Source organism: Vigna unguiculata, chromosome 10 (assembly GCF_037176805.1).
Source record: "Vigna unguiculata cultivar grain cowpea cultivar isolate G323 ecotype 2 chromosome 10, ASM3717680v1, whole genome shotgun sequence".
Taxonomy (NCBI): domain Eukaryota; kingdom Viridiplantae; phylum Streptophyta; class Magnoliopsida; order Fabales; family Fabaceae; genus Vigna; species Vigna unguiculata.
In genome coordinates, this window is record NC_140801.1 from 45,779,920 (window position 1) to 45,795,765 (window position 15,846).

Consider the following 15,846-nt stretch of genomic DNA (forward strand, 5'->3'; position numbering starts at 1 on the left):
TGTAATGCATCTTCTTCTTCTTCTTCTTCTTCCTCGTCGAACCTTCGAAATCATAAACCTTTCTCTCTCTTTCCTCAAACAATTATTGTTTTTCACCCAACTTCCTTAATTCTCTGGTGCACCTTCTATTTGTATTAACAACATTATCCAAAAATTTCCTAATAATTCTTCACGCGATCAGTTTCAATTCAATGTTTTCTTGTGTCGTCTGTGTGCAATCAATTGCCCTTGTGCTAATTCCATCTGGGGTGTGACCCTTTTGCATGAAAGATCAAATCTTGAAGTTAAACCGATAATTCAATTGTGAGTTGTTTTCATCAATGGACAATTATGGGTCTTCACAACCTCCATATGGGTATCCAAGCCCTTATTTCTACCCTGGCAACACCCCTCAATACCCTCCTCCTGATCCATATGCACGACCACCGTATCCATATCCACCAAATGCTCCAGATACCTTCAACTACTCATACCCCCCACCTTCTCCACCACCCTCAGCACCTTATTCTAGCCACACACGCCATTTCACATACCCTTCTCCTTCTCATCCTCCACCATCACCACCATCTCATGATTCCTATGACATTTCTATGCCTCAATCAACCGATACTTATCCTTACCCTGACCACGATCCTCCAAGTAGTGATAGTTATAAGCCTCCTGTGGTTTCTATTCACCCTCCTTTGGATGATCACATGAGCATTGTCAGGCTGTCTGAGACCACAAGTACACTTGCATTGTTGACACAATCCCCTTCGATTTCAAATTACTATAGAGATGAGTTTTTTGGATTCTCTATCTACTCCCCCTCAGATTTGGATAAAGAGGACCCTACTAGACCTTCTGCTCAATCTGATGACTCAATGAGTAATCAGAGCTTGCAGATTGTCCCAGTTCAGAACAAAGCGTCTCTGCCAGTTCTGCTCCTGCATGGGAATTTGGATATTTGGGTTCATCGAGCCAAACACCTTCCAAACATGGACATGTTCCACAAGACTTTGGGAGATGTGTTTGGGAAGTTGCCTGTAAATGTCAACAAGGTGGATGGAACGGTGAGCCGGAAGATTACCAGTGATCCTTATGTAACAATTTCTGTGTCAAATGCTGTAATTGGGAGGACTTCTGTGATTAGCAATAGTGAAAATCCTGTGTGGGAGCAACATTTCTATGCTCCTGTTGCACATCATGTGGCTGAAGTTCATTTTGTTGTGAAGGACAGTGATGTGGTGGGTTCGCAGCTCATTGGTGTTGTGGCAGTTCCAGCTGAACAAATATACTCAGGGGAAAAGATAAATGGGAACTACCCTATTCTGAATAGCAGTGGGAAGCCTTGTAAGCCAGGTGCTGTCTTGAGATTATCCATTCAGTACATTCCAATTGAGAAGCTCATCACATATGATCAAGGAGTTGGAGCTGGTCCTGAATATCATGGGGTTCCTGGCACGTATTTTCCATTGAGGAAAGGGGGAACTGTAACTCTTTATCAAGATGCTCATGTCCCAAGTGGTTCTCTACCTAATGTTATGCTTAACCATGGCTTGCATTATAATCATGGAAAGTGTTGGAATGACATCTTTGAAGCCATACGTGCAGCTCAGAGATTGGTTTACATTACGGGGTGGTCTGTGTGGCACAAAGTTAGGTTGTTAAGGGATACTGACAATGCAACAGATTCCACCCTGGGTGAACTTCTTAGGACTAAGTCATCGGAGGGAGTAAGAGTGCTTCTACTTGTATGGGATGACCCTACATCAAGAAGCATTCTTGGTTACAAAATGGTTTGTAATGTTTCTTTTATGTTGCCTAATACTGTATTTCTGTTTTGGGGAGGATTAGGTGTGTGTTCGGTTTATTGTTTGCACTCATTCCAAGTCAGTTGAACAGGAAAGTATGTGTTACAATGGATTAATTTGAAATTGATATCCAATGTAGGACATGGTTTGCAAATGTCTGCATGTTTAAGTTTTTGCTGCATATTGTTATCATAATTAAGTCATTCTATTTCTTTTGGAAATTTTTTCATTGTGACAAGTGACAGCTTTGAAACTAACAATGGAAAGAAGTGGATGATGTTGGTTATGCAAATAGAAACTGAAGAACGTAAAAATTGTTCAAGAGTTGATTGTATATTTAACAAGGGCAAGTGAGTTCACTATTCATCTTGGAAGCCGCACTCTAAATTTTAGGAGAATCGGAGCATCTCATTTATTTTTGAAGGATTACTGTCATTCATTCTAATCTTTATTTTCATCTATTGTTTGTAATTTTGTAGTCCTTAGTTAATTCTGAGAATATGCTACTTATAATTTCCTTTTCTGTGGTATTCCTTCTTTCTATAACATGTATCATTTCTCACATGAAATAATACAGAGATGAAATGGCTTTCTTCATGCTCTGATCATAGTTCAGTAACAGTTAGTAAAAGCTATATTTTTGTCTTTCCAATGACTGACATGGGCCTAAATAGGTCAATGTTATCTTCAAATATATCTCTGTTTGCAGTTGGATATTGGACTTTATATATATTGGCTTGTGGTTTTTCTTTTCCATATACAATTAATCTGTCTTCAAGTAATACTAATAATAGGTAACTTTCTATTGACCTAATCTAAATGATTGTTTCCATATGGTATGTGATCTTGCAAAGTCATTATTTTGTCCTTTTTTATTAACATTTCTAGCTTGGTTTATGAAATATACTTTATTTTGATTTTAAGACTTTTAAATAAATTTTGCTTTTTTCATTGAAATCTTAGTTTTATGATATGATTTTATTTTAATTATGCAAACTTATTTTGTTCTACATACAGGATGGTGTAATGGCAACTCATGATGAGGAAACTAGACGATTTTTCAAGCACTCTTCTGTGCAAGTGCTGCTTTGTCCCCGCATTGCTGGAAAACGACACAGCTGGGCCAAACAAAAGGTTTGGTTTGACAATGATTCTACCGTTAAAATATTTTTATTTACTGGAACAGTTGATTCATTGTCTTAGAAGATTTTAAACAATCTCCTCCTGTTCCAGTTCAGTATATATAGTTTATGATGGACATACTACTACTGATGGGGTGGTTCCATTTGGTAGTTTGCCTAACTTCTTGTTATGAATGACAGGATTTATGACAAGGTTTAGTTTCTGTAGCGGTTTCTATTTCTGCATCTTTGCATTGGTCTCTGTATATAATATGTTCACATACTTCTACAACTCAGTTTTAGAGTTCGAAAATAATTTTTTTCTTTCTAATTATCAGGAAGTTGAAACAATATATACACATCATCAAAAAACTGTAATTGTGGATGCTGATGCTGGAAATGGCAAAAGAAAAATTGTGGCATTTGTTGGTGGACTTGATTTGTGTGATGGGCGATATGATAATCCTCACCATCCTATCTTTAGGACACTGGAGACACTGCATAAGGATGACTATCACAACCCTACTTTCACGGTAGTATATTTGTGTTTGGTTGTATTATTACTAGATTTATCCATCAATCATTTTGTAAGCAACAAAAGTAAATGCTTAAATTAAAGCCACAAAGGTTTATAACTCCATTTTCTAGTAGTTCTTGAAGAAACCAAATTACAACAAAGAAACCAAGCTTTTCCACTCATATGTAGAGCCTCACATATAATTAGAGTTGTCAAAATGGACTACTCAGTCTGGCCCACCAAGAGTTGGCAACTTGGTGGGCCAACCTAGTTGTTGGTCTCTTGGCAAGCGTACCAAATATTAACTATAGTATAATGATTTTGAAGTAAGAGTGTCGATCCCACAAGGAACGAATTCAATAAAAATAAATAATTATCTCAATCGGCGTATATACAAAGATATTCATTTGATTCATCATCATTTGTAATACTAAATTTGCATACAAGTAACACAGTAAAAGTAGAAAGTTTAGAAAAAGTTCAGTAGGAGAATATAAACATACAACATTTGAATTTACCAATATTGATGCAACACCCAAAAATCATTTATACTGATTCCTCACATATTGAAATCTATTCCTAGCATCACAATACATAAAGTATCATTGTTCAGATCAGATCTTCAGAAATATTTTCCGGTCAGATCTAAAAATCATAATTAGGAGTCTATTGATCAGATAGAATCAAGCATTAAAAACAGACAATAATACCAATATTGAGTAGAAACATAAATGTTATATATAAATATCACCATATTACATCCAAATTTGAATTGATTACATTCAATCCCAAGAGAAAGGATTAGCCATACATGGCAGCCATTGAAATCCTAAGAGCTAAAGAAGAATATATAAAGATGATGCTTCATCTGCCCTTTCCGTGGTTCTCCAGCACCTGATGCAAAAGTTCTTGCTTTCTCACCTTTTCACTTTCTGAACTCAAGGAATATATATACTGCATGAGTTTTCGCATAAGCCACCTGATTCTCGACTAAGCGAGAAGATACTTCATGCTGAAGAAAAGTCATCTCACTTGAGCGAAGCTATTCTCGCTTAGGTGAGAAATGCCAAACTTAACTGTCTTCTGCTTGAACTCTCGCTTGGACGAGGTGCTTCTCGCTTAGGCGAGAATGGCTGCAAGTGTTCTTGCTTGGGCAAGATTGCTTTGGCTTGAGCAAACTGTGGCAGAAATTTTTCCCTTTTTTCTCTATTTTTTGATTTCTCATTTACTCTTCTTAAGTTCTTTCCTCTTCTACTTTAATTTATCTGAAAATACACAAAATAGGGATCAAATGATTTCTTTTATGTAGAAACTTGGACACATGTGGTTGAAGCTCATTTTTCTTAGATTAGGGAAAATCAAATATCATATAAACACAAATTACAAGCAGAAGTGCTAGAATTCCGTATGAAATTTACTAATTTTGGTACTTATCACTAGCTTACTCGTCAATAAGCTTCAAAAAGATGAGTTTTGACCCATTAGAGTTGGTGGGTTTAACGGATTGGCCCACTCAATTTAAAAGTTGCAAATTTTTTATTTTGGTTTTTTTTTTTACTTCAATCTACTTTTTTCTAATATGAAAGTTGGAACCAAATTCCAAATTAATGGAATAACCTTGACAACAATATCATCATATTAATATGCATATATTGACCGTGACATATTTTAATATATACAAAATAATACACGTAAATAATAATTATAAATATCATATAATATGCATACCAAACACAAACATTAGATGAAAATTCTAGATAACATCCATCCAAACAATTATCACAGGTTGGTGAGCCACCAGCTCATCACAGGTTCAACTTGGGTGGACTGGATTCTTGTTAGGCCAGGTTTGATTTTGGCTCGTACCAAAATTTACCGTTCTTTCTAACTCAAACGATGAGCTGGATTAACTTATTGACTTTGACAACTCTATAATATAATGTGTTGTTGCTATTTAGATGGTCTTTGAACATGTAAATCTATTCCATATTTCTGACATCTAAAATTTTCCTCAAATTCATGACAAATGCTCTCCTATTATAGCCTTGCAATAAAAAATAATGGAAGAATGTAGCTAAGAACTAAATACGTTCCAATTTCAAAACATAGTTTGTGGCAGGAAGATCATATTATTCTGATGATGTTGATTGTACAATGATAGGGTAATACTGGTGGTTGTCCACGGGAGCCATGGCATGACTTACATTCTAAAATTGATGGTCCAGCAGCTTATGATGTTTTGACCAACTTTGAGGAGCGCTGGTTAAGAGCTGCGAAACCTAAAGGGTTAAAAAAGTTTACAAGTTCATATGATGATGCATTACTTAAGCTAGACAGAATAAAAGATGTTATCAGTTCATCTGATGATCTTGATCTTGATGAGGATAACAATCCTGCATCATGGCATGTTCAGGTGCTCAGTTGATTAGCGCTGAATGGAGATTTAGAATTTCTAGAAGCAGTTTATTTTTTTCTTATTTTCACTAGTTAAAGGAAATCATTGATATACATGCTTTTGGAATACAGATATTCCGTTCAATTGATTCAAATTCTGTCAAGGGATTTCCGAAGGTTTCAAGAAATGCATCAAGCGCAGTAAGTGAAAGGTTTTGATGTTTCTAAAGTTTCTTTCTCATGCTAGATTTCAATTCATCAGACTTGAGTCACCTTATGTTATGTGTGATGAAAGGATAGTTAAATATTATTGTGTTCATGCAGAATCTGGTATGTGGGAAGAATGTACTGATTGACATGAGTATACATACAGCATATATAAAGGCTATTCGCGCTGCACAACATTACATTTATATTGAGAATCAATATTTCATTGGGTCTTCATATAATTGGAGTCAATATAGAGACCTTGGTATGAAACTCTTATTTTTCATGTTTGCCTTTTTTTCCAGAATTCCTTCTTTTACTGTGCTGAAAATTTTGAAGGCATAAACTGTTATATTATCTTAGTTTTTATAAGGATCAAGCATCCTATGGGAAAATTCATTATGCAGAATTTTTATTTTACTAATTAAACTGAATGATCTACAAATTATCTAAAAGAAGAAAGACCACTTCCTTTCAAATCCATGTTATTTTGCAGCATTTTATATAGATCAAAGGCTCTGGAAATTACACGAGTATATAATAGCAGACAGTCTGGTACATTTTTTATATATCATTAAATTGTTTGTAGCCAAAGCTTTCTAAAATATACAGCAAACGTTTATGGTTTCCTTTGAAGGTTAATAATTGAATATTTAACTTGTTCTAACAGTATTTTCAAGGTGTTATCAAATGTTTAGTTCCTTGTATACATTCATGACATGCCAACTGTATCTTTTAGTTGCTCTTTTCCTTTGGCTACATAGGCAAGGAGGTTTGACCCTACAACCTCTAGCAAAATACTTGAACTTCTCACCACTAGACACTCCTGGTGGATTTTCTCTATCACAGACTGGGTGAAGAGGAATAACAAGGTTGATTAGATTGTTTCAAATATGTCCTTTTGACATTAAAACTTCCGTGTTTTTGCAGGTGCTAATAATTTAATTCCAATGGAAATTGCACTGAAGATTGCTGCAAAGATAAGAGCAAATGAGAGATTTGCAGTGTACATTGTTATTCCAATGTGGCCGGAGGGTGTTCCAACAGGTGCTGCCACTCAAAGGATTCTATTTTGGCAGGTATACTTCAATTCACAAGATATTTTTGTCTTACAAGGGTTTTGATTGAACTTTCATATTGTCAACCTGGAATCCTGCTCTATGAATCGTGATTTTTAACAAACATGACAAACATTATGAAGCTGGAACAACCTTTAAGTTGATAGTAGTTATGCAATTTCTAGCCCCAGAATATACTCTAAAAGAATCCTGGCTTCGTCACTAGTCTGAATGTTTTAATAAAAAGTGTAAAAATGCTTTAAAAAAATCTAGTATTAATTATTTATACTTTATAGTTTAATAGAAATGAAAGGGGCTATGAGAAATATTCTTTTCAATTGCCTTCTATTCTGGCTTTCCTTTTATGAAATGTTTGAAATCAAGTCATTGAGATTTTTAATTTTTGACCCTGGCATTTAGTTGCATATAAGCTCTATTTTAATCATAGACCAGTACTACATTTTATTCTTCTATTCTTTCTGCTTTTGAGCAGGTAGCTGCTTTATCCAACTACTGAGCCTTTTCTTGTTACATTGAAGCAGCTGCTTAAAGGACTTGGTTCTTGCATTTCTTACTCTCTTCTCTTTTTCATTAATAATTTCAGCATAAAACAATGCAAATGATGTATGAAACAATTTACAAGGCTTTGGTTGAAGTTGGGCTTGAAGCAGCATTCTCTCCACAAGACTATTTGAACTTCTTCTGTCTTGGCAATAGGGAGGCAGTAGATGTGTATGAGAATGTCACTGTGTCTGGAAATCCTCCACCAGCGAATAGTCCACAAGTATGAATTCTATGTTTTCCCTTCTCAATTACATTTTTCTATTTGCACAGTGCCATGAATCTTTGAGTTTGTGTAAAGCTATATTAATCTAGTACCAATGAATAAAAGAAAAGTTTGTTCCAGATATTTTGATTTGACTATCATTATAAGCATCTTAAAGGGTCTGTTTTGTGGCATGCAATCACTTTCTAATGAATGTAACTGTAAATTTGTGTGGTGGTTCTCTTTTTCCAGGCAATTAGTAGAAACAATCGACGATTCATGATTTATGTTCATTCAAAAGGTATGATAGTTGATGATGAATATGTGATAGTGGGGTCTGCCAACATCAACCAGCGCTCTATGGAAGGAACAAGGGACACTGAGATTGCAATGGGTGCCTACCAACCTTATCATACTTGGGCAAGAAGACAGTTTTATCCACTTGGGCAGGTAAGCTTTTTTGAAGTCAGTACATTGTTAAATGTGTTTTCTGTTCCAAAGTTATTATGAAAAACTGTGTTTAGGCCCTAAACTATATTATAGAGTATTTAGTCCCTGTACTTTATGAAATTGAATGTAAACATCTTTTCCAACAAACAACATGTGGACAGTTTCTCATGTGACTCCACATGCCATTTGTTGGGAAATATGTTTTACATTGACTTTCATAAATATAGAGACTAAATACTGTATAGTTTAGTTCAGGGACTAAACACAATTTTTTATAGTAGTTTGGGACTAAAATTATATTTAACCTTTTTCTCAAGTCTTTATGGCAACCATTGAATGAAAAATCAATAGCTGAAGTTGTGATACATTATGTACTGGTATAACAATTTCTAATTCCATACACTAGCTTCTAAACTGCACATCTCACTCTTGGGGAGTTAAATCCAAGCAACCAGCCAACCTGGCCCTTGTCATCAGGCCAAAAAACCAGCATCTTTGGCTTCTTCAATTCCACTACAAAATATGCATTTATGAATATAACTTTTGAAGGAACTCTATGTAACTTCTAATATGTTATGTTAAGCATGAAGTGAAAGAATATGGGTTGTGAATAGCTAGAATAGTAGAATAGTGTTATCACCAGAGTATGTTACTTTTACATTTATGTGATATTAACACATTTCCTGAACTGACTGTAATTCTTTGTGAAACTATACCATGAAGATCCATGGATATAGAATGTCACTTTGGGCAGAACATACAGGTACTATTGAAGACTGTTTTTCAGAACCAGAAAGCCTTGAATGTGTTAGGAGGATTAGAACAATGGGTGAACTGAACTGGAAACAATATGCATCAAATGATGCAACAGAGATGAAAGGGCATCTTCTCAAGTACCCTGTAGAAGTTGATAGAAAGGGTAAGGTAAGATCCCTTCCTGGTCAGGATGAGTTCCCTGATGTGGGTGGAAAGATTATAGGATCGTTTATTGCCATTCAGGAAAATCTAACCATTTGATCATTTTTTATGTTCACATTGTTGGTCATTAGGATGTACGATGAATGTAAATTAGAGACAATTTTGAAATGCAATGTAGTTGAAGGAACACCTGTGCAGTGTATATAGTGATAAAATCTTTTCCACTCATTTTCCTTGTATACTCACAAACCACTTGCTAAATATTATCACTCCCTCCTTTTCTATCAGTCTCGCTTACTGCTATAAACATGTTTTGCTAATTGTGACTAAGAAAACTACAGCTAAGTGGAACACTGAGTCAATGATAATCTTGGCATACTTCTTTGCAAATCATCAGTAACATCTGAATCTCTTCACAATTTTTCTGAATGGTTTAGATTGTTGGCTTTGAAATTATGATTTTCTTACAACACGCATTGTCTATCTGTAGTGATTTATATGGGGAAGAAATTGTGATTTTCTTAAGCTTTCTAAGGAATTTAAGATTCCCAACAGAATATGCAGTTACTATCATACAAGTCACAAGCAACAGTTACTATCATCACCAATTAAAAACTGTCATTGAACTTTGATTCATAAATTGAAAACCCAACTGCAAATGATATTGTGTTGCAGAATTGAAATGTCATTACTAAAACAAAACAAAACAATAATTAATACACATGGTTGCAATTCTCTGGTTGTGCATGGAAAAGACTTTGTTGAAACAGACAGAACTCACTTTGCTAATTTCTTCATTTTCAGAGATTAACTTGGTCACTTTCACAAAGGGATATATCTTACTACCAAGAAAAAAAAGAAATTGCATTGTTTCACACTGGTTGCATAAACACCTTCTCTCATTAAACAATCACATTTTCTCGTAAAATATCAATTTTAAGGGACCGTTTCTTACATTGAAGAATAAGAAAGTTGCATTTTCATGAGTTTCACTGGTTGTTTATATGTTGAAACTTTATTGTCAAGGTAGGAGTTGACATTAGGCATGCCACCAAAAAAGGGTAAGACACAATAACGTGACATAAATGGATTATCTAAGTGTCATTCCTTCCATTTTGGTTAAATGCAATTAGGTTGAGAGCTTTGCATGAATTGAATAGAAAGGTGGTAAATCAAACACAATGAAAACCAAAGCATCATACAATACAACTACATTTCTAAAGGTGAAAATATGAACAAGTTGTAACTTTTACAAAAAGCACCTATTCGGTAAGAAACAATCCATTGCCCTTTCTTCAAATCTTTTTAGTTTTTCTTAAAAGTTTAAACACAGTTAAGAGTTTCCTGTTTCTGGTACGTTGTTAAAAAATGCCATTTATAACAAGCATTTAAGTAAAAGTAGAATGTTTGTCACTGTTTTTTCCACTTTGCAAATTTTCCTACATGTTGTAGACTTTAAAAGTATTGGACCCTTGGTTATAGAGATTGGTTTCTCCTTCCTGCACCCCCATAATTTCTGACCACACCTCCTTAAAATAACTTTGTAAAAGTAACTCCTGAATTATCTGTTCTGGAAATTTTCTAGAACAAGCTTTCCTTCTGGAATTTTCAGAACATGACTTCCATAACAGAACTTTTGAAACTAAATTTCTAGAACACATGAAATGCATTTTGAAACCAAAATAGAATTTCAAGAATGAACTTTCCAAAATATAAGAGATACATTCAAAAATAGGATTTTTGGAACAAAATTTCCAAAACAAACTTCTTAGATAAATATATGATACCTTTCAGAAGGAGTTTTTCAAAACATGCTTCTCTTCTTCCTCCTCTCAAAGAGTGCAGTTGGAGCTGGTGGTGACAATAGCGACAATGGCACATGGTTTGGTACAGTAAGGAGTGTATATAGTAATTATGGGAGTACAAGAAGAAAAAATTATTGCCATGTATCTGGTGGACCCAAAATTTATTCACCAAGTTGGGCCACACCATAAGAAAACCAAAACCAAAACCAAAGTGGCACAAAGTTCATCCATCCTCAGAAAAATAGAAAGACACAAGACACCAATTAAGCTCCAACTCAAAACTTGTGTAACTTTATGATGAAGATAACTGAAGCAATCTGGTGGCAGCAATTTTTCCAGCATATTCTCTGCTATCACACATGGGCCATCCTGTCAAATTTGTGTGAAACAAAACAACCCAATTGCAAAACCAATCTTCAAAGCCAAGAGTTCTTCCTCCATGGTTTCAAGGACTGTCTGTGTCAGAAGGTGAGAGCATCTCATGCCACAAAATTTTATTTAGCTAGAATTTCCCTATTTGTTCCACTAACAAAGGATCCTTCAAGTGGCATCTTATCACTGACAGACCTACATGTACATGTCTGGTTTTGTTAAAATTATTATTAAGTATCCGAAAAAAAAATTATTTTGTATTCCTAATCTTATATGTCTGAACTCGCTGACCATTGTTTAGTTGAAAGTATACAAATATGCCACTTGATTTGTTCCATCGACTTAAGTTTTAGATCCGTCGGTGGTATCCACTACTCAGATAACCATAATAATTCTAGAGTTAATACGTGCAACAAATCTCGACTTCTAGAAGGAATGCATTTATTAGATAAAAGATCAACGCAGGTTCTGTCTGTTGTCTTGATGCATCTTATCACCACTTTTATTGCACCCTTACTATGTTTGCCATTCAAAGACATCCCAGTTCAGCTTATATGCTCACTGCTAAAGTTGTGTTGAACATAAACTCTGGCTGTGAATCAAAGTATAGTATAGGATGATGTCTGCATGTGATGTGTTAGCCACTAGCCTTACAGGGTATTCTCAAAATTGTTCTTATACCTAAATATATTCAGTACTTTCAGTGTACTCTACATGTTTGAACACTTGCCAACATGATGTACATATATAGTATAATTAGCAATAATCATGTTTTTTTAAGCATGATCCTTGAATTTGTATGTATGGAATAACATGTGTTCAAAGAATTTTAGTATTTCAAAGATTATCTTCTAACTCTATATATCAGCATATACCTTGAGTTCAGTGAAAGAAAATACAGAATGATTAATTAAGTTGGTACATGTTCATTAAGTGGCTACTTTGCTACTTATGAAACAAATTTCTATTCCACTTTTTTCCACATTGAAAATATTTTTTTATTATTTATATTTTACAGTTTTCCATGTGACATCTATGTTAGAAATGGTAAATAAATATATTCTCATGAATATTATTCAAAATTATATAGCATTTCTATGTTGATAGGATACAAGAATGGATATATCCAGTGTTGTATTTAATTCGGCATGAGAACGAGAATGCATATATGTATTACCTGATTAGGTAACTTATAAAATTTATTTTTTCTATTATATTTGTTCATCTTTTATTTTATTTGAAGAATTTTTTTCTACACAATTTTTCATCCTATCTCAATTGTACAATTCATTCAACATAATTAAGTTCACTTAAGTGTTCAAAGTATTTTCTCTTTCGTTATAATCTCAATTACACTTTTTTTTTCTATTTTGTGGGTATGTATGTGTATGTGTTTTTTTTTTCAATTTTGTATTGTAAAAAATGTAAATCTTAATTTTATCGAATCAAATTATTAAATGGTGTAAACCATTCATCAGTTTTATTTGTAACATAAAAAATTTATCTTTTTTTTCTAGGATTTTTGGTTTCTGTTTATTTTAAGGACTCTTCTATTTTCTCTTGTAAATCATTTCATATCTACAAAATTTACTCAAATCTATCACATATTTTTTCTCTTTAAAATTTGTGAAAATAGTAGATATTACAATTGTTATAAAATTTTGATTAAGTGTAATTATTATTTAATAATATTTTTTTATTGTGACTTTATTGTTTAAAAAAAATTCAATTAATAGTCAGAACAATGTAAGCGTAACTATTGATATGGTAGAGATACACCTACTACTTTTACACTCAATAATGAAAATAAAGACGAATATGGATTTCAAAATTTTGAAAATAAGAATAATTATAATCAAAATTTTCTAAAAACCCACACAAGTCAATATATTAATATACCGTTTACTAAAAGAAAATACAAATATTATCTAGACTTTAATCAATAACTCTATCAATGTAAAAGATAGATATATTCATTAATTGTTTATATTTCTACTATGAAGACAAAAAAAAAATAGTTAAAACTTAATTTACAAGAACAGAAAAACGGATAAGTCTTGATTGAAAATCTCATCGGAAGAATCACTTACAAATAAAAAAGAAAAATCTTGATAAAAAAGTTAGAGAATTCTAAAAAAAAAAATTATAGAAATATCATATAATTTAAAATAATAAAGTTTATTTATAATAATTATATTTATATTAAAATCTTTTAATATTAAAATAATTAAATTTTATTATTTTTAAACCATTATCATTTTAAAAATTCTATTTTCTAAGATATTGCGATTAATATTTAAACAATATAAAAGAGTGAGTTAACGGATACAGATACATTTCTTATTCAATTATAAGAAGACATATATTTTATACATTGAAAAACCAGAGAGATAAACATCAATTTTAAATTAAAAAATAATTATAACTATAATAAAATCCGCATTCGTTTTCCTGCGATGAAATTTTGTAGTGTAGTGTTCCAAAATTTTCTTCCAAAAAGTTTGTATTTTGTGAAGCTGTTGTAGCCAATCACAGAGTTAGGCTCCAAATTCATGTATTCTGCAAAATTCTTCGGGTAGCAGTTGCAGATCAGAGCCGTACTAAAACAAAATTTAAGTATGTTCTGTTATTCCAAACTCATCGATGTTTCTTTTCAAAACATAACGATCATAACACAACATTACGAGGATCAGAGACAACTTTCTCCCTCATAATGCTCCTTTTACTTCAATTCAAATTAGGCCAATTTTCAATATAATATCCTCTCATATTATGTGTGCTTCTAAACTAATACGCGTATATAGAGAGGAGACAAATGCATTGAATATAATGGGTAATTTTTATTGGAAAAATATTTCTTGACTATTAAATTTTGAATTTTTTTTTAATAATTTTAGGTGATATTTTCTAAGTAGTTTTTCATTTTTTATTTTTTCATTTTTAATATTTCAAAAATTACTTAAAAAAATGACATATCTGTTGTAAGAGAAAGTTGTCAAAATTTAGTAATCAAAATATCATTTTTCTTTTTTATTAATGTAATTTTTGAAACATAAAATGTACCGAAAGCTTTTATATTTTTTAATTTTAATTTTAATTTTTTATTATTTGATTGATGTTGCTATTGTTTTATCATGTAATCTTATTTATTTATCTAAAAATGTTAAGAAATGTAAAGTTTTATAATTAATATAAAATGATATAAACGTTGATATAAAATTGACATGTTTTTTATTTTTTTATTGAAAATATGTTAGATAATGAGTTTGACAAATTCTTGGATAACTTTGATGTCATTGCTTATAGTAAAATATTATTGGAATCACAATCATTGATGTTAGTATTATACACTAGTCTTTATCCATTGTTAACAATTTTTTTATGTGGAAGTTAATCAAAATTCAAATACTTATTTGTGAAGTATGATGAGTTGTTCGTGAAGAGCTTAAAACTCAACTTGATGTACTCGATGTTGGTTTCACAAGAGTTCTAGATTCTTATTGAATTTTTCTTACATGCTAGTTACCCGTTATATTTTAGAGATTCTCCTCATTTTTATGGGTCTATCTCAAGATTCCACGATAATGGTGCAACAATTCCACTTCTTGTAAGTACTATAAGACTTATAGTCTAAGAATAATTTTACTAAAGCCTTGAACGTCACGTTCTTATTGAATATGAGAGTAATTTTTTTAAGTGAAAAAAGTTATATTCGTGGGTAGTCAAGTTTGTACGAGAATTGATCGTCGAGTTGTTAATGAATATCAACTACAAGTAGAAAATTCGTCGAAGTTCAAGTCAATAAAAAATACAAAAATTATAGAATATATTAATTCAAAATCAAAAATAAAATTGAGTGAATAACATATGAAATCGATATGAATTTATGTATTTTTGAACTTAGTTAATGTCAGCATAGACTCATGTTTTAGGTCCATTTACATGTGACTTCTAGGATTAGTTTTGTGTATATATAAACACACTTTGTAACATTTTATTACACAACCAATACTATACAATCCTCTTTTTTATATCTTTCTTTGTTCTTTGTTTTATACATGGTGTTAACACCGATGGACCTTCTTATAGATATAGGAGAGTCATGACTCTCCCAAATTTTTTTAATTAATTTTTTATATACATTTTTTAAAATTATATATATATATATATATATATTATTTATATTAATTTTTAATTTTTTTTTCTTAAAATCTCATCCATAGTCTTTTATCTTTAACTTTTTTTCTTTTGTATCTCCACCTCTTTCTCACCTCTCCTTTTTTATATCAATCTTCACCCTCAATTTCTCATATTTTTAAAATAAAAAGGCACCATGGTAAAATTAAGGAGTTAAGTAATATTTTGAATCAATCAATTTCTTCTTTTGAATAAGTTCATTTTGTACCTTTTTTTAAAACAATCTATTTTCCTTTTACATGTGATAG

General features: G+C 32.2%; 1 protein-coding gene across 1 annotated transcript; it reads left to right on the plus strand.

The window, feature by feature from the left end:
- On the plus strand, positions 1-9,511 carry LOC114166574 (phospholipase D gamma 1-like). The gene is made up of 10 exons (XM_028051322.2): positions 1-1,778; positions 2,811-2,927; positions 3,253-3,447; positions 5,593-5,844; positions 5,958-6,026; positions 6,150-6,297; positions 6,963-7,111; positions 7,695-7,874; positions 8,109-8,306; positions 9,030-9,511. The coding sequence occupies exons 1-10, from the start codon at positions 321-323 to the stop codon at positions 9,321-9,323; spliced, it is 3,060 nt and encodes a 1,019-aa protein (XP_027907123.1). The 5' UTR covers positions 1-320; the 3' UTR covers positions 9,324-9,511.
- The last annotated feature ends 6,335 nt before the right edge of the window (positions 9,512-15,846 follow it).

Excerpts from the sequence above, each read along its gene's own strand:
- LOC114166574 (XM_028051322.2), top strand. The coding sequence starts at position 321 with ATGGACAATTATGGGTCTTCACAACCTCCATATGGGTATCCAAGCCCT. Across the intron at positions 1,779-2,810 it reads GCATTCTTGGTTACAAAATG|GATGGTGTAATGGCAACTCA; the intron begins GTTTGTAATGTT and ends TTCTACATACAG. Across the intron at positions 2,928-3,252 it reads ACAGCTGGGCCAAACAAAAG|GAAGTTGAAACAATATATAC; the intron begins GTTTGGTTTGAC and ends TCTAATTATCAG.